The sequence below is a fragment of the Euphorbia lathyris genome, chromosome 9 (genome assembly GCF_963576675.1).
Source record: "Euphorbia lathyris chromosome 9, ddEupLath1.1, whole genome shotgun sequence".
NCBI lineage: Eukaryota > Viridiplantae > Streptophyta > Magnoliopsida > Malpighiales > Euphorbiaceae > Euphorbia > Euphorbia lathyris.
Window position 1 is genome coordinate 20,107,403 of NC_088918.1, and position 22,372 is coordinate 20,129,774.

Genomic DNA, 22,372 nt, shown 5'->3' on the forward strand with positions numbered 1-22,372 from the left:
AATCTTCATGAGAGTCTAACGGCAGGGACTAAACAGTTCACCAAGAAAAACATTAGGGACTAAACAGTTCACCGAGAAAAACGTTAGGGACTTTAGTGTGTGTTTTTGAAAATACAGGGACTAAACAGTGTGTTTTGTCAAAATATAGGGACTAATAAATTAATTACCCAAAAATAAAAAAAAAATCGATTTCCCGTTTTACCCCTGTACCACGTCAGCATTTTAACGGTGTTAAGCCATTTTTCATTTTTCGGGTAACGGCGCAAACCACAGTTCTTTTTTTTTAATAACAAACCACAATGGTTTTTTTGAAACAACATCAACCAATAGAGTTTTTTTTTTAAATTCCATTTTTTTCACAAGAAAAGTGATCACGCGCTTCAACAAGAATTGAAAAGGCGCGTGAGTTAGGTTGCTAGAAAAGACAATTTGACTAAGAAAAAACAATGAACGTGCATCCATGCGCACAACCTCTCCTTCTGAATATATACACAACCCCTTTTCAATTCCCTTCTCAATCTGTTCTTACCAAATTAAATAAATAAAAAATCATAAAAAAAATCAAAACTTGGATTTATAAATTAAATTCTTCATCTTACTATAAATTCAATTCACTCAAAAACCAAATTTCAAATTAAATCCCCAAAATTAAAAACATGAGACCTCAAAAATCATGTCTAAACCTCTTTGTTATCCTCTATCTCTTCTTCTTCTCTCTCTACATAACATTCCTAAATTTCCCCTTCACCCCAAAACCCCAAACTCACCCTCTATACAGGCTTCTCGCCGGAAAATTCGACGGCCGGAAAATCAAGATTGGTCTAGTCAATTTCGGTGGTGATGCTCATCATCATAATAATTCTAATTCAGTAGAGACTGTAAATATTGATTTTGAGCATGTTTCTAAGGACAAGAAATGGGAGGACTTTTTCCCTGAATGGATTGATGAAGACTCCAAGTGGGGCCCACCGCGGTGTCCGGACATCCCGTTGGCGTCGCGGAGGCGGATGGGGGAGTACCGGGGGCTTGACGTGGTGGTGGCTAGGGTGCCCTGTGGCGGAGGTGGAGGGGAGAAGAGGGGGATTAGGGATGTGTTTAGGTTGCAGGTGAATTTGGTGGTGGCGAATCTAGTGGTGGAGAATGGGGGGGTGGGGTCGGGGAGAGGGGATCGGACGGTGTATGTAGTTTTTGTGGGGTCATGTGGGCCCATGGAAGAGATGTTCAGGTGTGATGACATGGTCAGTCATGTAGGTGATTATTGGTTGTATAAACCTGATTTGAAGAAATTGAAACAGAAGATTTTAATGCCTGTTGGAACATGCCAGATTGCTTCTCCTTTTGCTGAGACAGGTGTGTTTTAGTTCAATCATATTCCCTTCTAATTTCTTTTCTCTCAGCTCCAGTTCATCTGTCTACTATTTGCTGTTTACTGTTAAAGTTTGTTGTTTGCTGCTAAAAAACATAGATTTTCTATATTTTTATGTATAGTTCTCTAACCAAACACCTAAAACTCATTAAACAGACTCCTTAATGCAAATTATAATTCGGGTTATCGTGTTATTTGATTTATATCTTTTTTACATAATTTATATATAATATAAGAGGTGAGTACGGTTCGGGTACAATTCGGGGATTTGAAAATCTCCAGAATTATATCTACTAAAGTCAACGGTACAATACGATTCGGTTCTAATAAAAAAGTCAATGATTCAATCCGGTTCTGGTTCTTTTTTTCCAGATATTTGGTCCGGTTCTAGAATCTCCAACATATTTAGTCAGTAATATTAGGAATTTAAATCTCCAGAATTGTACCTAATTAAGTCAACGGTACAATTCAGTTCGGTTCTATAGAAAAAGTCAACGGTTCAATCTAATTCTGGATCTTTTTTTTTTCCGAATATTTAGTCTGGTTCAAGAATTTCTAAGATGCACGTTCAGCCTAAATGACACAAAAATGATAAATACATTCGCTATCTAAATTGTGTTATATTCATGAAATTGACAGCTATGAGATAGTGGAAAAGTGCAAATTACATTGTTAATTTAGAAAAATGATATATATGGTTAAGGTTAAAATTAAGCTAATCTAAATGGTGTATTAGGAAATAAGAAAAGGGGTTGGTGGGGTTTTGGTTAACTAATTAAATATATTTTGGCAATATATAATATAATGTATTGATTTGGTAGGATTTCATCAGCAATATTAGAGTTAATAAGTGGGCATATATATCTAAAAATACTTACAATAATACATTGGATTTGAGAAATGTATACATTCATTTCTCTTTGCATATATATGGCAAGAAAGAAAGAGATTTTTTTCTATTTTTAATTTCCATTTTTTCAATATATATATATAGAGAGACAGGGAGAGAAAGGGTTACGGGGTTTATCGATTGATCGATTCCAAACTTGTTACCGTTATATTTGGATTTGTCCAAACTCGGAAGAGAGAACTATTTCAAAAAAAATCTGACAATTTTAATCTCTCGTCTATTTCGTGACGTATAAAGATTTTATTCTTATTTATATGGATTTCATTTAGATGCATTTAAAGTCAAAGTAAGGAAATATATATGTTCAAGTAATCTCTTTTCTGAAGTAATCTTAGTGATTAATTAAAGGTAAACAAGTAGAATACTCAATAATTTAATAAATAATTTTGTCAATTTTTTTTAATAAATAATAGTAGTTGGGTATTCTTAAAAAAACCTTGCACAGGTAATAATGAATTAATTATTTCTTCTACTAATTTAGTCAAATAATTCAAATTTTATTTCATTTTATTAAAATAATTTTTTGTGTTACAAATTATCTTTTTTATTTTGAAGCAATACACATTATCTTCTTAGTTTTATGAAATTTTATTGTTGCTTGAATTGTTTTCTATTGACTTTTTTTTTTTGGTGAGGTGCATTGAGGATGATTAATGAAAAGGAAAGAATTATTTGGAAAATAAGAATTTGACTTTGGAATGATAACATGATTTTATAAAGTTTAATAATCTCATATTTTTTGGGTTTTTTCAGAGAAATAATCTCATCTTGTTCTCTTAGAAAGATTTATAAGGGTGATATATATTTTAATTATTAAAATTTTATTTGTAATATTGACAGTTTTAAAATTAACAAGCATTTCTGTTGTTTGATGTTGTTATTTACGATCGTAAAAAATTATTTATTTTTAAAGTAGAAATTATCTGTTTTTATAAAAAGCTAATTTTCACGATGTTCTTAATCAAAACATGAGAAGAAAAGTAGGTAAATAAACATCTCTTAAGACCCAATGATTCGAACTTAACACCTCAATTCGGAATATTAAGATTTGGAACAAATTTAATCCTTCTTAGTAAAGAAAGAGCTAATTACAATACTCTCAAATCCTCTTCTTAACCAGAATATTAAGGAGGTGTTTGGTGACTCCTTTTCTACTCGTGTTTGTCTTTCACTCTAAAATATAAACTTTTAAGTGTTTGGTTAGGTAATTCATGTTACCTTTCATCGCTGAAAAATAGTGTTTTACAAAATCTGAGAATCCATGCTTTTTGGGAAAACATTAATTTATAACAGCAACAACAAACAACCAAACGGGCCCTTAAGTCTTTCTAACAGCAACAGTAAATAACTAAACGCCCTTATTTGTTGTCGTTGGTAAATATTAGTAGTTAGTTTTATTTTTTAATAACAGTTGTTTCTCATTTTTTATCCAACACTTATTTTATTGTTTGGATTAAAAGAATAGGAAGTAAATATAAAAGGAGAAGCAAACACAGTCAATCCCTAAAAATGAGTGATATATTTATTTTCATTGCTTCTATATCCTTAATATTTACAAGAGACGAAATACAAATAGTAAGATTGGAAAAGTACTATTGATCCTCATTTTATTTAGGCGTTATATCCGTTTGGGTTCTCAAACTAAAGTTTACAATTAGAATTCTAAACTATTAAAATCATCAATCAGATTCTTAAATTAAGTAAAAATCATTAATTGAATCCTTATCATATCATAAAATCAGAAACTGTGATTATTTAATATAAACTGTAATAATCTCTGTGTTGGTTCAAAATGAGTTTAGAAAAAATGGTCTGAAAATGTTCAACTGAATAATTTTTGATGAGACTTCAATTGATGATATTTGTTTAGAATAGAGACTCAATTGATGATTTTATGTTAGTTCAGGAGCCTGATTGATGATTTTGATAGTTTAAAGTTCTAATTGATTTTGAAAGTTTAGCTTAGGGAGCGAAATGAGTATTATGCCTTTTATTTAAAAGAAAAAAAATATGAATTTAGATAAAAAATAATTTATTAAATTTTCATTGAAATGATTAATATTAGGGTTAAGGTGCAAAAATACCCTTAACGTTTTGGATCAGGGACAATTTTACCCCTAACATCTAAAATTGTGCAATTTTACCCCTAACGTTGGAAGCCAAGAGCAAATTTACTCCTAACGTTAATAAATTGGATCAATTTCAGGCACTATTATAAAACATAGATATCTTTGTTCCTTATTCTGCATCAATTGCATATCAATTCGTTTTAAGAAAAAGGATTTCATGTTTTTTATAATTTAATAATAGAATTGGAGATTAATATTTATAAATTCGGTGAATTTTTTTAATTTTTTTTGTCTAATTCGTACAAAAAAAAAACAATATATTTTTTTATATATGTTTGTGATTTGTTACTGATAAAATGACGCACATGTGAATTGTATATGACAATATTCATGACCGAGAAGACAGTTTGATGAATTATTTCTCAAATTGACCCAATTTATCAACGTTAGGGCTAAAATTGCTCTTGACTTTCAATGTTAGGGGTAAAATTGCATCATTTTAGACGTTAGGGGTAAAATTGCTCATGACTTAAAACGTTATATTTTTGCACCTTAACCCATCTTTGAATTAATCAAAAATCATCAATTGAATTCATATTCTAAATAAAAACTTCAATTGAGGTCTCATCGAAAATCATTCGATTAAATAATTTCAGATCTTTTTTCAATCTTATTTTGAACCAACACAAATATTATTACAGTCTATATAAAATAGTTACGATTTCTTTTTAATTAGTTTAAAAATCTAATGGATAATTTTAATAGTTTATCATTTTAATTTATTTTGAAGTTTTAGTTTGGGATGAAATGGTGTAATGTTTTTTTTTTTTTTAACTAATACATTTTCATTGATATTATAATAATACAGGTGATGAATCTTGGAATAAAGCACACTACCACCGAAAATTTGCATATGCAACAGTTCTTCATTCCTCCGAAGCATACGTCTGCGGCGCAATCGCTTTAGCACAAAGTATAATCCAAACCAACTCCACAAAAGACCTAATCCTTCTCCACGATTCTTCAATTTCCCCAAAATCCCTCCGCGGATTAAGATCCGCCGGCTGGAAAACCACGCTAATCGAACCCATCCGAAGCCCATTCGCCCGCAAAGACTCCTACAACGAATGGAATTACAGCAAACTCAGAATCTGGCAACTGAAACAATACGATAAACTCATCTTCATCGACTCCGACATTGTCGTTCTCCGGAATCTCGATTCCTTCTTCCATTACCCCCAATTATCCGCATCTGGAAACGACAAGGTTCTGTTCAATTCAGGGATAATGGTGATCGAGCCATCCGAGTGTAAATTCAACGATCTGATGTCGAAGATTACGAAATTGAAATCCTACAACGGAGGAGATCAAGGGTTTTTGAATGAGGTGTTTACATGGTGGCATCGGTTGCCTTCGAAATTGAATTATTTGAAGGTGTTTAGGAGAGGAGATGATCGGAATCGTGAGATCTCGGAGAATGTTTATGCGATTCATTTGTTGGGATTGAAGCCGTGGATGTGTTATAAGGATTATGATTGTAATTGGGATATGGTGGATCGACATGAATTTGCTAGCGATTCGGCGCATATGAAGTGGTGGAAGGTGTTTGATAAAATGCCTAAGAGATTGCAGAAGTATTGTGGGCTGACGCAGCATATGGATGCGAGAATCAGGAAATGGAGAAAGATTGCGAAGAAAGCAGGTTTGCCTGATCAACATTGGAAAATGAATGTTAAAGACCCTAGACAGAGAAATATTATTGATTGATTCTAATTATTTTTTTTGCCTATAGTATGTGTCATGGATTCATTGATCAGAGTATTACTTTAGAAGTACCCTAAAATCTTTCATCGTGTCCGATGAAGTTCCTTTTTTGATCTGGTTTTTGTGTATTTTAAGTTCTAAACTTATTTAAAATGTCCGATTTTGACTGTTACATAACAATAAAATCGGTTTTTTTAAATTTTCGATAGCGAATGATTAAAATTGATATTGTTTGAAAATATTAGAATTAAATTTGCATCATTTCATACATTGTTTACACTTTACTTAAAATGAAGCAGCCAAATACTCACAGGGGGGGTAAAATAAATGAAAGATATTTCCGAACTTTTCAAATTAGGGATGTTTGATTTAGCTTTTTATACCAACATTTAACGGTTTTAGATTATACTGTTAAAAATATAGTGTTTGGTTAGAATTATAAAATTGCATTGATTACCTATTTTGAAGCAAACTATAGTGGTTCAGGAAGTCTTTTAGAAAACGTTGTTTTTAATTATTTGGCTTAAACACCATTTACCTTCTGAATTTGTCCAAAATACTTGATTGACCCTCTGAATTTTCAAATTATCGCAATAACCTCTTCAACTTGCATAAATGTTCAGTTAGCTCTCTGAACTTGCGTAAAATGTAATCAATTAATCACTTGATTGCAAAAAATAAATTAAATGCGAAAGATGTATTACATGCGCCTTAGAATGTTATTACAAAATTCTCATAATAGATTAAAAATGAAGTTTTTACTTGTTCATTTGTAAAACTTGTATTCTCTAATATTAGAACCGCAGCTCCGCCCTTGAGTATCGTTATTTTTGTCCCGTGTAGCCCCCCTCCCTTAGGGATGGCAACGGGTAGGGTACCTGCGGGTAATGTCATTCCCAAACCCTTACTTTTTTATTTTTTAATTACCTGTACCCGTCCCATTACCCTAACGGGTATACTTTTTGCATCCCATACCCTTCCCATTTAATTCGCGGGTACCCGCGGGTATCCTTACCCGTTAAGAATCAATAAATAAATAAAAATATTACAAATTTAACAAACTATAAATTTAATAAATCAATAATCTAAAAATTGAATAAATTGAACATTAATTAATACGAATAAAGTAGCTTAGTGGTATCACTCAATTGTTGAAAAATAAATGGTTGGTGTTTAAATTTCATGTCTTACATCTAAAAAACTATGATATTTATTAATATCATTTTTTTTTATGACGGGTAACGGGTACCGGGTATCCTAGGGGGTATTCCCATACCCGTCTCATTACCCTAACGGGTAATGATTTTGATCCCATACCCGTCTCATACCCTTTTATACAGGGTACGAGTAGTCCCATTAGGGTCGGATAGTGCCGGGTACCCGCGGGTACACTACTCGTTGCCATTCCCTACCCTCCCCCCCATATTAGTATATATTTAACCTAGGGAAAAGTACAAAAATAAACATTGTGGTTACACATGTTTTCGAACAACACTCATATGGTTTAAAATATTGCAAAATGGTATCTTGAGATTCATTCTGTTTGCACACACATACCAAATTGACTAACGGTGTTAAAAATCAAAGGGAAAAAAGAGTCCTTATATTTTTTTATTTTATAAATTAACTCCCCTTATTATCTAATTATCACAAACAAACCTCAAAATAAAAAATAAAAATCAAATACACATTTTTCTCCATCTCAACCTAATTTCTTATTTTTTTTCTTCTTCTTTCTCTCTCTTCTCTTTGTTAATTTCTCTCTCTTTAAAAATAAAAAATCAAATACAACAACCACCATGGATCCAATTACAAATTATCCACAACAAATGTTAAGAACATGTGTAAGGGTGAGAATAACGCATTCTCGGAATACCGAATTGTTTATAGTGATTAATTGATTATACTTTATTCAAGTTCAGAGAGCTAACTGAATATTTTATACATGTTGAGTGGACTATCGGAACATTTTGAAAGTTTATGGAGACAATCAAGTTTTTTAGACAAGTTCAGAAAACAAATAATGTATTAAACCTAATTATTTCGTTTTTAACAAAAATACCTTTGGAAATATGTTTTTTTTCCGACTTTTTACATCAATAACTCGGAGTAAATTACACCAATGATACCTAAACTTTACCCTAGTTCACACTTTAATACCTAAATTACATTTTGTCTCAAAAATATACTTGAAGTAACGATGACCGGACAATTTAGTATATTTTACCGGTCAGTGGCCAGTCAATACGAGTTTGACGAGTAAATTACACTGATGGTACCTGAACTTTACCCTAATTCACACTTTGGTACCTAGATTTTATTTTCTCTAAAAATACACATCAAGTAAAGATGGCCCAATATTTTAGTACATTTGACCGATTAGTGATCGGTCAATGCGAGTTTGACCATTTTAAATTAAAAATTGAGACTTATCACACACTCAATTAACATAAAATTACAATACTACTATTTAGTTCTGTCTCTATCTAAATGACAATATTATAATTTTATGTTCATTGAATGTATGGTGAGTCCCAATGTTTAGTTTAAAATGGTCAAATTTATGTTATCTAGTCACTAACCGATCAAATGAACTAAATTTTCCAGTCACCTTTACTATGGCTGCCCGATGAAAGGCAGGAATCAAGACGGGTAACCCGGCCCTAGAAAGGGGCACAGGTACGGCCAGATTCTTTCGCAGACGAGTTGGTGGAAGACCAAAGAGAGGGCCAAGGATGGAAATGGCATTTATCCCGGGACATTTTCGATATAGACAACAAGTTTTCTATGATTTACAGGATTGATTCCCCGGCAGGCGCAGCTAAATGATCGCCCCACAGAGAAAGAAATGCCTTATTAGAATCATTAGAATCAGAAAAACCTTTCAGGAGTTAAAGATAGTTTTAAAAGAGAATCACACCGCTTCTGCCCTTGCTTTAATGCACCCCCTTGAAAAAAGGACGATTTTGGGGCTTCTCTTGTCTTGCATTGCGGCTAAAGGAAGATTGTTTTCGAATAAGCTGGAAATGAAAAGTTATGTTTTTAGGATAAAATAAAATTCAGGTACCAAAATATGAATTAAGGTAAAGTTCAGGTACCATTAATGTAATTAACATATGAAACTCACGTTGACTGGTACTTAACCGATAAAATACACTAAATTGTCCGGTCATCGTTACTTCAGGTATATTTTTGAGACAAAATGTAATATAGGTACCAAAGTATAAATAGGGTAAAGTTCAGGTATCATCGGTGTAATTTACCCCAATAACTCGTGGATGTTCTTTTTATTTTAAAAACAGTTTGCATTATTTAACTTACCCAGTGATAATTCGAGCTTTTCTTTTTGCATTAATCTATTCAGTTGTTCATTTAAAAAGAACAGTAACAATTTTTTTCCTGTTTTGACATTGAGGATGAATCTTGTAAACTAGTGTAGAATTATATGTCAGAGAATTTTTGAAAGACTTTAGTCTATATTCTATATAATTAATTTTCGTTTTTATAATAATTATCAAGGCCGGCCATGGGCATTGGTCAGGGCTCACAGCTGGAGGGGGCTCAAAAAAAAATTTAGCCTTCATATGTCTATATGAAATTTAATTTTTTTTTAATATAAATAGTGATAAAATTATATAGGAGGACCTATTTCTTTCCGAAACCCCATTGACAAAAAAAATTAAAAGACCTATTTTATTATGTATAAATATTTTATTATTAAATGGGTCTTTATTACTTATTTTGCTTAAGACCCCTAAATTGTCAGGACCGGCCCTGATAATTATAAATTTTTTATTTTATATTTATAAATAATATGATCGTATTAGTCTTTTCGTTAACAACAACAATTTTTTATAAGTTTATCAAACACTAATTATTAACTAATTAACAAGAAACGACTTATTACAACAGCTAACATTAATAACTTTGAGCTCACAGCTGAATCAAACATGCTCTTAGAATGTTTGTCAAGCTCTTTAATTTTTAGGCACGTGATATGTTTAGTTCAATTGTTTGGTTTGGTTATTAGCTCGAAGAATAAAGATCTTTTCCAAAAAAATCGTTGTTATTTTGTTGAAGAGTCTTCGAAAACAAATTGTTAATTTGAAAAATCTGAATATTTAAAGTAAACATATGATCGTGCAGGGTTTATTAAAAAATTATTTTTCTTTTTTAAAAATATATTTTTATAAATATTTAAAATAAATTAATAGATAATTAACCCTAATTTCAAGGGATGTGTGGTTTTCTTGACGATGGTGTTTGTTTACTCCATTTTATTCTTATGTTTGTTTTTCATATTAAAAAAAGAGTTTTAGGTGTTTGGTTAGAGAACTATTGTTTGCCTTTTATATATGAAAATTAGTTTTTTTTCAAAAGCAAGAACATGGAATCCCTGCTTTTCAAACAAGAAACAGTAAATCGTAACATCAAACAACAACATCAAACATCACGTAATAATTAATATAATCAAGCGGATACACCTATATATATTTACTTCTATTGTGATTTCTATGTAACTATTGTGGAAGTCAGGTAAATAGGGCAGAGAGAGAATAGGCCGGCTAGGGTTAGTGAGAAATAAAGAGGATTAATTGTTTGTGGTAAATTGTATTTCCTTGATTAGGGTTTGTTTTAGTGATATGTATATATAGTAATTACAAAGATGATAAGTATAGTGCAACTAGGTTACTAATAAGAATATTAACATGGTAATAACACTAGTTATAAAACAATAATTATCTTGTTAGTATAAGATAATTATTGAGAGATAATTAGGGTAATCATCTCTAATACCCCTCAAGCCGATGCCATGATTTAACCAATAGACGAAAGTGAAGCATAGACAATCGAGTACTAGAAAGAGGCTTGGTTAAAATGTATGTCGCATGATCATCAGTTGGAATAAAACGGATACTGAAAAAACCATTATGAACTTGTTCATGAACAAAGTGATAGTCGAGCTCAATGTGCTTCGTCCGAGCATAAAACACCGGATTTGATGTGAGATAGATAGCCCCCACATTGTCACAATTGTATTGTTGTGGAATTGGGAAACCTAAGTCTGACAGTAATGACGAAGATAGAGAAGTTCAGCTGTAGTATTAGCAACTACTTTATATTCACTTTCAGTAGATGAACGGGCAATCGTAGGTTGCTTATGAGTTTACCAAGAAATGATGTTGGACCTAAGATAGATAGAAAAGGCCCCTGTGGATCTTCTTTCATTCAGACACCCTCCCCAATCATTGTCAGAGTAACAATGAACATGTGTGAGCGTCCGCGGAATCCGATTATCCTTTTTTTAGAAGTGTTATTTTGCAGAAGAGGTTTCGTATTTTATATTATACAACCACTTATCGTTTTTAAGGATTATGACTTGGCGTGTCCCTTCTTGTGTATGCATTATTTATTATTAGTCTGTTTTTATCATGTTTTTGAACTAATTTTATCATGTTTAGAGTCGCCACCCTAGATTATTGTCCGGGATCATATATTAGATGACATACGGGCTCACAATATGTCATCTATTCAGAGTGAGGCTCGTAAATTAAAATGGTTCAAAGGTTTGATTAATAAACTCGTAGAATTGCCTTCGTTAGAATACCATTTATAATCTAAATCATTTTCTGTTTTATTATTGATTTACCACGAGAAAGAAATAAATAAATACAGAAATATAAAATAAATTACATTTCAATCAAATGGCACAGATAGCCCTATACATCAGACATTTCAATCATTCTATGTTGGTCATTGATCGGCGACGGGATGCTACCGATCAGCGACATAGGGGTTGCCGATCAACGACAGGGTGTTGCCGATCGGTAACCTTACACATAAACTTAGAATTCCTTCAAAACTTCAACAATGGCAAAAAACAAAATGAAAACCGAAATTAAATAAAGTGAACATGTTGCAATTTAAGGGATATGCTTTTAAACCCTTCAGAAGTTACCTACCGAGTTGTTATCCAGTTTGTAGTGAGGTGGAATCACGAGCACAACAAACAGAAACCTGAGTAGTAATCTGAACCCGAGCACAACAAGGTGTAATGCAACCAAGAATCAACCTGAATAGTTCCAAATGTGTTAGGAACTAGATTGTAACTATTTATTACGGAATTTGAACCCAAAGACTTGCTTTTGATGTTTACAAAACTTGAAATTTTGAGAAGAGCCAGATAGAATGTCTTTCTTTAATGATAATATAGTGGGATAAATTATATACGTGGTGTACAACTTTTACCTATTTTCACACTTTGGTGTACAACCAAATTTTTTTCACACTAAACAGTACAACCTTTAGGTGACCTCCCACTAAAGTGTACAGCTGGTTTTTATGACGGATCAACGCAAGTCAAAGTTTCCACATCAACATTTTTCATTGTAGCATTAAAAAAAGTGGAACCCACTCTTTATGGAATGACTAATATGTTGGAGTTTAGTGTCCTAAAGACAATTGTTTTAGGATATTAATATTAATGAATAAATTGTTTATTTGATCATTTGTTTAATCAGACATATAACATTAAAATGTAACTATATATAAAGGCACAAATCTTTCATAAAGAAAGTAACCCTAAGTTTATTTAAGTAGTTATAAAGTGTTCATACAAACATGAAGTGAGACTGTATTTTATAATAGAACCAATAGACTTAAAGTAAACCTAAGTCAAGTAATATGTTATAGGGGTTGGCATATTACTGTTGAGACTTGCATGTAACAGTGTTTTCTGTTGAGACAGAAAGCTGATCTCACAAGCTTTAGATATTCAGATATCTAGACAGTTACATGGATCTAGTGAAGGAGTTCATTAGGATTGGGACCCGACTTGAGATAACAGAACGGATTGATTTATCTAATGTGTCAACTGTTCATCTCATTGGTATTAGTAGGTATAACTAATCCTCAGACTCAAACATTCGTTAATTAGTGATTCTGGATTATGGAGTCTGATACTTTTATTCTGTGCGAGCACGATCCAACAGGTGAGAGCCTGGGGTGTGTGAGAGCAGGGTTGGGTATCACACAAAGTAATTGCAGAATAGTTAATGTCAGATTGAGTATTCATCACTCCCGATAAGTGGGAGATATATCCAAATGGCCTCTTGTGGTGAATTAACTGAAATCCTTGCAAGGCGATACAGTTAAGAGTAGAAATGAACATTTCATTTAACTTATCTTTTCAGAGTGAATTCAACCTGTACAAGTAAAACCAGACTCTTCGTTATATGTAACCTTGACACGTTCCATGGTTATAAGGAATTGACCGACAGGATATAGTTGATGAAGGATCGGATTATACTGTACCTAATGCAGAAAGGTTAACGTCAGTTATCAACCTGACTTCTTAATTGCTCTGGGGGAATATCATAGGTTCTGCTAGTAACAGCTCGCGATGGTATTCCGTTATATATATGTTGGAATTAATCGTGATGAATAATTTCAAAGGATATATACGGCTAGTGGCAATAAAGAACCTAATGGGTCGTATATGGGACTTGGAATCAGAGGACGAAAATGTAATTAGTGGGACATACATATATGGGCCGAAATTTGTATTAATTTAGGGATAAATTAATTTGATTAATAATTATAATTTGATTATGGTTATCAATTAAATTAAAAGATTATCTGATAATATTAATTAGAAGTTTTTATATGATTGAAACTCTAATTAATTATCCATAACATTAATTAATTATTAATTTGATTAATAATAATTATCTAGATATAATTAGTTATTATTTAGATAATAGTAAAGTGTTTATTTAATTATCTAATTAGGAATCCTATTCCGAATAAGATTCCAATTATTTAATTACCTAACACAACTGGGATTAGGGTTTAGAGAAGTCTATAAATAGACTCCCTAACCCCATAAATTTCGACACACACACAGAACAGGAGGAGAGGAATCTTTCCGTCTTTCGTCTCGGCTAATTTACTTTATTTATTACTCCCTCTTTGATCTCGTATCGATTTCCGTTAGAGGCAATCATTGCGATTGCTATACTTTAAAGGTTGATTACTGATTAGTTTTGTTTTTCTGTGTTGAATAAAAACGTTTGTTGCTCACGAGTTGATAATAAGAAGTTGTGGGCACTTCGTTTGCAACGGTGGATAGTTCTTCACCATAGGTATTACTTTCTATCCCTCTTTATATGAAATAACAATTAACAGTTTGGAAAAGGGAAATAGATAAAATAGATAAAATTTTATTATTCCGCTACGCCTAGGCTTGTCTATTTTCCTACATTGGTATCAGAGCCTATGTTAATCCGTTATTTCATATATGTAAATAAAAGAGTTTTTCAATCAGATTGAATAAATTTATAGTTAGGTTAATTAATTAATCGGTTAGTTTAATTAATCTAAAGATAAATAAGTTTTGATTACTTGTTAATTAAAACTGATTATGCATAGTTCCTGATTATTTCGGTTGATAATCGTTTAAACAAAATCTAAAGGTGTTATAGTTAGATAATTAAAACGTTTTGGTTTTATTAAATCTAAAAGATAAAACTGTTTTCTAATATTCTAAAAATTGTTTTGAAACTGTTTTAAAACAATTATATATATATATATATATATATATATATATATATATATATATATATATATATATATTAATTTAAAAAAAATATATATACGAATAGTTGTTCGGGGTTGCTGCCTTGCGGCAGCAACCAGCAGCGGCGGGACGCTGCTGCCGCTGAGGCAGCAATGTTGGAAATTAGGCTAAGGTATAGCAGCGGAAATATAAATTTTTTAACCTATTTCCATAAACCACAAGATCCATTAACCGTTATTTCATATAAAAAGGGATAAGAAGAATAACCTCTTGATGATCAATCTACCGTTGTTAATGAAGTGCCCACAACTTCAAAAGAGATAGAAACTGTCTACCAATCTGCCCCTATCCGAAACAGACCTTCCAGACCTCCGAACGACAATCCCTTCGGTGGAAACGTGGAAGAATATGTCTAGAAGCTCCTGTCCAAAAATCACGACGATCCGACGGTTCAATCTCCGGGAATCCGTGAAATCGTGAACTGACCTGATGTAGGAGTAGTAAAACGAATTTCTCCCTTTTGTTTGTTTTTCTTCTTCGAGTTCCCAAACACGAAATAAAACACGAGAAGATTAATTTAGAATCAACCGTTGAATAGCAACCAAAGTAGATTGCCTCTAACTAATCAACACAAGATCAATGATAAAAGAAATAGATGAAAATCAATTGATCAAACGAAGCCGTAGAGAAATCTCGTCCTCGAACTAGGGGTGTCGAATTTTCTCTCTCTTGGACTAGGTGAATTTCGAAAATCACAGTAGGGTATGGCTTTCTTCGATTTCGAAAATCTCAAGGGAATGGGTATTTATAATCTCTTGTATCTAATCCCTAGTTAGATAGAATTAGGTTACTGAATAGGAATTCCATTCGGAATAGAATTCCTAATTATTATCTCACTATATATCTAATATATTAAGGATAATAATAATAACCTTATTGGATAATAATAGGAGTATATTAATCTAATTAAAAATCCTAACTTAATTATCTCTTAATTAATTTAATTCATATTCCTAATCTAATTAGGATTAACAAAATCAAATTAATTATTCATGTATATTACTACATGAATTTCGACCCCCTTATGTCCATGGGCCTTATTGGGCTCAATTGGGCTTCTATCAATTAATTAACATCTATCTCTCTTTTAGGTTCCAAGTCTTATGTGTGATCCATTAGGTTCTTATTGCTTCTAGCCGTATGCAACGTTATTAAATTAATTTTTAAAGAATTATATTTAATCTTTGCATAACGGAATGATGTACAGAGTATGTGATTAGCAAGTCCGTAATCATTCCCCCAGAGCTATAAGAAGACAGGTTGATTATGTCGTTAACCTTTCCGTATTAGTTACAGTATAGTTCGATTGTTTATCAACTACATCCTTGAACTGAATCTTATGACTATGGGTGATGTCAAGTCACATATAGCGAGACGTTCGTTTTACTTGTACAGGCCGAGTCAACTCAAAAAGATAGGTTAAGTGAAATCTGTATTTCTTACTCTTAAGCTATCACCTTGCAAGGATTTAGAGTCGAGTCTTCCACAAGTGATCCATGGATGTATCTCCCATTTATCGGGAGTGATAAATGCTCAATCCAATATATAACGACTCCGCAATTACTTCCTGTGATACCCAACGTCTACTGTTCACACCCCAGAGTCATCTCTGTTAAGGATCGTGTTACACCAGAGTCAAAGCATCACATTCCGTAATCCAGAATACCAATTAATATTCCTTTGAGTCTGAGGATTAGTTATACCTATTAATACCAATGAGATGAACAGGTGACAAGGATGAATCTACCCATCCTGTTATCTCAAATCGGATCCCCAATCCTAATTAACAACGTTTCATCGGATCTATGTAACTGTCCAGATATCTGTATATATGAAGCTTGTGAGATCAGCTTTCTGTCGGACAGAAGACATTGTTACATACAAGTCTCAACAGTGATATGTCAATCCCAAACATATCACTTGACTTGGGGTGGTTTTAAGTTTATCAGTTTACTATAAAGTTTTGTCTCACTTCATGCTTGTATGAACACTTTATAATCACTTTAAATAAACTTACGGATTTCCTTTTATTAGACTTTATTTAGTGCTTAAAAGGGATTGCCTTTATATAGTTATAAAACATATATCTCATTAAACAAATGATACAAAGAACAATTCATTTACATTAAGTTTGTATCCTAGAACAATTGTCTATAGGACACTAAACCCCAACATACTCCCACTTGGACTAAAGCCAATTGTTTCTAAAACTTATCCCAGTAGAAGTTAAATGACGATCATGTATTCTCTAGGTTAAAGGCTTTGTCAACGGATCTGCAACGTTGTCCTCTGTAGGTACTCTTTCTATTCTCACATCTCCTCTAGCCACAATCTCTCTAATGATGTGGTATCGCTTAAGGTAATCCTTGGATGCATTATGAGACCGTGGTTCCTTTGCTTGCGCAATGGCTCCATTGTTATCACAGTACAGTGTAATGGGATTGACAATGTCAGGCACCACACCTAGTTCTGTAATGAACTTTCTAATCCAAACCGCTTCCTTTGCTGCTTCCGCAGCTGCGATATACTCTGACTCGGTCGTAGAGAAAGCTACACTTCCCTACTTGGAACTCTTCCAACTGACCACGCCCCCATTCAAGATAAACAGGTATCCTGATTGGGATTTATAATCATTCTCATCTGTGAGATGACTTGCGTCTGAAAATCCTTCTATTTTCAGATCACCTTCTCCGTACACTAGGAACATATCTTTAGTTCTTCTCAAGTACTTAAGAATGTTCTTGACGGTAATCCAATGCTCATCTCCCGGATTCCCTTGGTAACGACTCGTTACAGATAACGCGAACGCTACGTCAGGTCTAGTGCATAGCATAGCATACATAATCGAACCGATTGCACTGGCGTACGGGACTACAGCCATGCGTCATTTATCATCATCGGTTTTAGGACATTGATGATTGTTTAACTTTACTCCATGTAACATGGGTAAGTTACCTCGTTTCGATTCAAGCATGCTAAACCGATTTAGCACCTTTTCAATGTATGTAGCCTGTGAAAGACCAAACAGTCTTCTCGATCTATCTCTATAGATCTTTATACCAAGTATATAAGCTGCTTCACCAAGGTCTTTCATTGAGAAGTTACCAGATAACCATACTTTCACTGACTGTAAGAGAGCAACGTCATTTCCCATTAATAATATATCGTCCACATATAGTATGAGAAATGCTATAGAGCTCCCACTTGCTTTCTTGTAAATGCAAGCTTCTTCGCAATTTTGTTCAAAACCAAATTGTTTTATGGTTTCGTCAAAATGCTTATTCCAGCTTCTAGATGCTTGCTTGAGTCCATAAATGGATCTCTAAAGTTTGCAAACTTTATTTGCATCCTTCGATATGAAACCTTCAGGCTGCATCATATATACATCCTCAAGCAGGTTTCCGTTTAGGAAAGCTGTTTTCACATCCATTTGCCAAATCTCATAATCGTAGTGAGCGGCAATTGCAAGCATGATTCTGATTGATTTGGACATAGCCACAGGAGAGAAAGTTTCATCATAATCAATTCCTTGCTTCTGACGATATCCTTTCGCTACTAACCTAGCTTTGTAGGTGCTAACCTTTCCATCCATGTCTGTCTTATTTTTAAAGATCCACCTGCACCCAATGGGTATTATCCCTTCGGGTGGATCAACCAAAGTCCACACTTGGTTAGTATACATGGAATCCATTTCAGAATCCATGGCCTCAAGCCATGCTTTAGAATCTGGACTAGTAAGAGCCTCTTCGTAGTTTTCGGGTTCGTCGTCTAACACGGGAACCTCATTATCATCTCCCACTAGAAAACCATATCTAACTGGGAGTTCACGAACTCTTTGTGATCTACGAATAGGTGGCACTGGAGTCTCATCTAATGGGACTCCTTCGGGTACCTCAACCGCCTCTATTGTTTCAGTCGGTGTTTCTTCTTCTTGAACTTCGTCAAGTTCAAGCATGCTTCCCTTTTGTGTTTCTTCGAGAAAATCTTTCTCTAAGAAGGTTACGTGCTTGGATACGATTACTTTCTGATCATCTGGATGATAGAAGTAATATCCTATAGTTTCCTTAGGGTATCCAATGAAGAAACATTTATCAGATTTCGAATCTAGTTTGTCGGACGCAATGCGTTTGACAAAGGCTGAACAACCCCATACTCTCATAAATGAAAACACGAGTTTCCTACCAACGAACAATTCATATGGTGTGGAACTAGCGGATTTAGTTGGTACTCAATTTAGGGTGAAGAGGGCAGTTTCTAAGGCATAGCCCCAGAACGTCTTTGGAAGCAAGGCCATGTTCATCATGGATCGTACCATATCTAATAGGGTACGGTTTCTCCTCTCGAACACACCATTGTGTTGTGGTGTATAGGGAGGTGTCCATTGTGAGCATATCCCACATTCAGTTAGATAATTCAAAAAATCATCTGAAAGATATTCGCTACCTCGATCAGATCGAAATGTCTTTATTTTCTTTCCTAATTGATTTTCTACTTCATTCTTGAAGCATTTGAATTTCTCAAAAGCTTCTGACTTGTGCTTCATCAAGTAGATGTAACCATATCGGGTATGGTCATCTATGAAGCTTATGAAGAATCTGAATCCTCCTCTTGCTTAGACTGACATAGGACCACATACATCTGAATGAATGAGTCCTAGAGTGTCTGATACACGCTCACCTTTATTGCTAAAGGGTGTCTTTGTCATTTTACCTTTTAAACATGATTCGCATGTTTCCAATGATTCGGGATCGATTGGATCTATAAGCCCATTTGAATGTAGCTTTAGCATGCGTCTCTTGTTTATATGGCCTAAATGACAATGCCACAAGTAAGTTGAATTATCTAGCTTATGTCTTTTGGTATCAATTGCAAAAGCAGGAATTTTGTTATCTAACACATAAATCCCATTTTGTGATATTCCTGAAAAATAGAAGATCGAATCTCTATAAAAATCGCAACGTTTGTCTTTTATTAAAATATGAAAGCCGTCGTCAACAAGACGGCTAATAGAAATAATATTTCTAGATATTCCTGGAATATCCTTAGGCTGTATCCGGTATCAAATACCAAAAGATTCAGACTGTGAAATTTCAATATAAAACATACCAGATGTTGAAATCCCGGCTTCTTCCCCTTTCGAGGAAGGCTAGGTACACCAACAGTTTCTTTTCCAATGCCCGTCTTTACCACAGAAGTGGCACTTTCCTTTGGGCTTCTTCACTTCCTTTCCCTTAGTTTTGTTGGGCTCGGCTTTCTTACCTTTCTTGGGATAATTAGGATTGGGATAATTCCCTTTCCTTTTCTTTGATCCCTCAATGACAAGAGCCGATATGGCTTTGTATTTCTTCATATTGGGCTCAACTGACTTGAGCATATTTGCAAGCTCTTCAAGAGAGGTTTGCAAGTCATTCATCTGATAGTTCATAATGAACTATGAATAACTCTCTGGGAGGGATTGAAGAATTAAGTATATGCTTAATTCGTTATCCATCGCAAATCCAATACTAGAAAGTTTGGTAATGTAGCCAATCATCTTGACACAATGTTTCATGACAGATGTGCCCTCTTGCATCCTACTACGATATAGCAACTTGGATATCTCGTAGCGTTCGCACCTGGTTTGTTTCCCAAACAATTCCTTTAGGTGCATGATGATGGAATAGGCATCCATTTCCTCATGTTGCCTTTGTAATTCCGGTGTCATCGATGCAAGTATGATGCATCCGGCATGATCATCATCAGCCTTGTGCTTCTGGTAAGCATCAATTTCCTCAATAGGAGCATCATCAGCAGGGAGAGGGGGTATCGATGTATCAAGTACATACCTTATTTTATCGAACTTCAAAACAATTTTGAGGTTACGAAACCAGTCGGTGAAGTTTGAACCATTCAATTTGTTATCGGTAAGAATGTTTTGCAGATTGGTTTTAGTCATGATTATAAGAGTGGGTTTAATTAAAACTTGAGATGTGAGAAAGAGTAAACGTATGTTATTCATTTGCTTTAAAGTATATCAATCTAAAATTATAGGCCTTTTGTTTATTTTAGATTGCTCCCACAATTTTGCCAAATTAATAGCCCTCCATATTAATTCGAAGAATTTCACAAATCCTTTAGTGAGCTAGGATCCTAACTCCTGAGATTTCGCCTTGAGTTTACTCAACAAGCTAGTCTCATTCATTAGGTAGATTCATGTAATCAATCACATCTTTAATGTGATTCCTAGGTTATTGGGTTACTAACCACATTAGTAACTAATATGCTATTCATATTAATCCCAACCGTCTTGCCCATTAGTTTATGACAACATGAGTTTACTCATCCAATTATCATAATCTAATTTAAGTATTACCCCATATTCATGAAAAATGATTTTTCGATAATTCAGGTGTTACCGAAAGGACCCCGAGCTTGAGTTTACTAAACAACCCAAAGGCCCTCAGTACTGCCGGCTGAATTATAATATTAGGGAGGGGCAACCGATTTTAATAACTTGTTTATTTACTTAACTTTTTAATGAGGGATTTTGTTTTAGGTCTCATAATCTAACTTAGTCTTGATTTGCTTTAGCATACATCAGACACATACATTCACATACATTGGCGTTATGGACATATCATCTAAATTATTCCGTCGAGCCAGAGACGGAATAAAAGGGCAAAACCTAAGGAAATACTAACTATTACATATTTCTCTTTAGGTCCTCCATCTTCTCCATAGCGCCTTGAAATTACATATTAATTTCTATACTACTAAAGAAAACTTCAATTGAATTGAAGGGAATCAGATGAGAGGAGAAATTACAATAGATAGTAGAAATGCAGGACTGGCAGGCCCTATTTCAAAAAATACCAAAAGACTAAAAGAGGGTCCAAATATGTCCATAACTCCAAACATGCATAGACTCAATTAAATAAATTTAATTGGTTGATTACATAACTATCTTATGTAATATTTATGTTAATCACATTAACTTATCAATTAACTTTCATCCAATTTTACTTCTGATAGTTTCGTATCTTTTATATTAATCTTTAGATTAATATAACTATACAAAACTTTAATTATGCACGTCCCAATTATTTTGATTTTAATTCATTTAACATTTTGATTTACAAATTGGTAAAACAAACTTTTAAACAAATTTTCATTCGATAATCAAAACAGAAAACTATCAATTTCTGAAACATATATATTTAAATATAAAAACGATTTTAAATATATATATATATATATCAGTTCTAAAACGGTTTTAAAACGATTTTCAGAAAATAGAAAAAAAAACTACTATAGATTTCCGTTTTATCTTTAGAATTAATAAAACTGATTTTATCAATCTAACTATAAAACTAATAGATTTCGTTATCATGATTATCAACCAAAATAATTAGGAACATACGCATAATCTATTTTAATTAATAATTAATTAAAAATTATTTATCCTTAGAATTAATTAATCAAAACAATTTGTTAATTAATCCTAACTATAAATATTTATTCAATCCTATTGAAAAACTTCTAAATTTTCATATATGAAATAACGGATTCAACCCGGCTCTGATACCACTGTTGGAAATTAGGCTAAGGTATAGCAGCGGAAATATAAAATTTTTAACATATTTCCA

The 22,372-nt window shown here is 33.2% G+C and overlaps 1 protein-coding gene across 1 annotated transcript; it reads left to right on the plus strand.

Annotated features, from left to right (window-relative positions):
• The first annotated feature begins 495 nt into the window (after positions 1-495).
• Positions 496-6,266, plus strand: LOC136205159 (putative UDP-glucuronate:xylan alpha-glucuronosyltransferase 4). Its single transcript, XM_065995649.1, has 2 exons — positions 496-1,350; positions 5,214-6,266. Exons 1-2 carry the CDS (start codon positions 657-659, stop codon positions 6,110-6,112), a joined length of 1,593 nt encoding a protein of 530 aa, XP_065851721.1. The 5' UTR covers positions 496-656; the 3' UTR covers positions 6,113-6,266.
• The last annotated feature ends 16,106 nt before the right edge of the window (positions 6,267-22,372 follow it).

Excerpts from the sequence above, each read along its gene's own strand:
- LOC136205159 (XM_065995649.1), top strand. The coding sequence starts at position 657 with ATGAGACCTCAAAAATCATGTCTAAACCTCTTTGTTATCCTCTATCTC. Across the intron at positions 1,351-5,213 it reads TTCTCCTTTTGCTGAGACAG|GTGATGAATCTTGGAATAAA; the intron begins GTGTGTTTTAGT and ends ATAATAATACAG.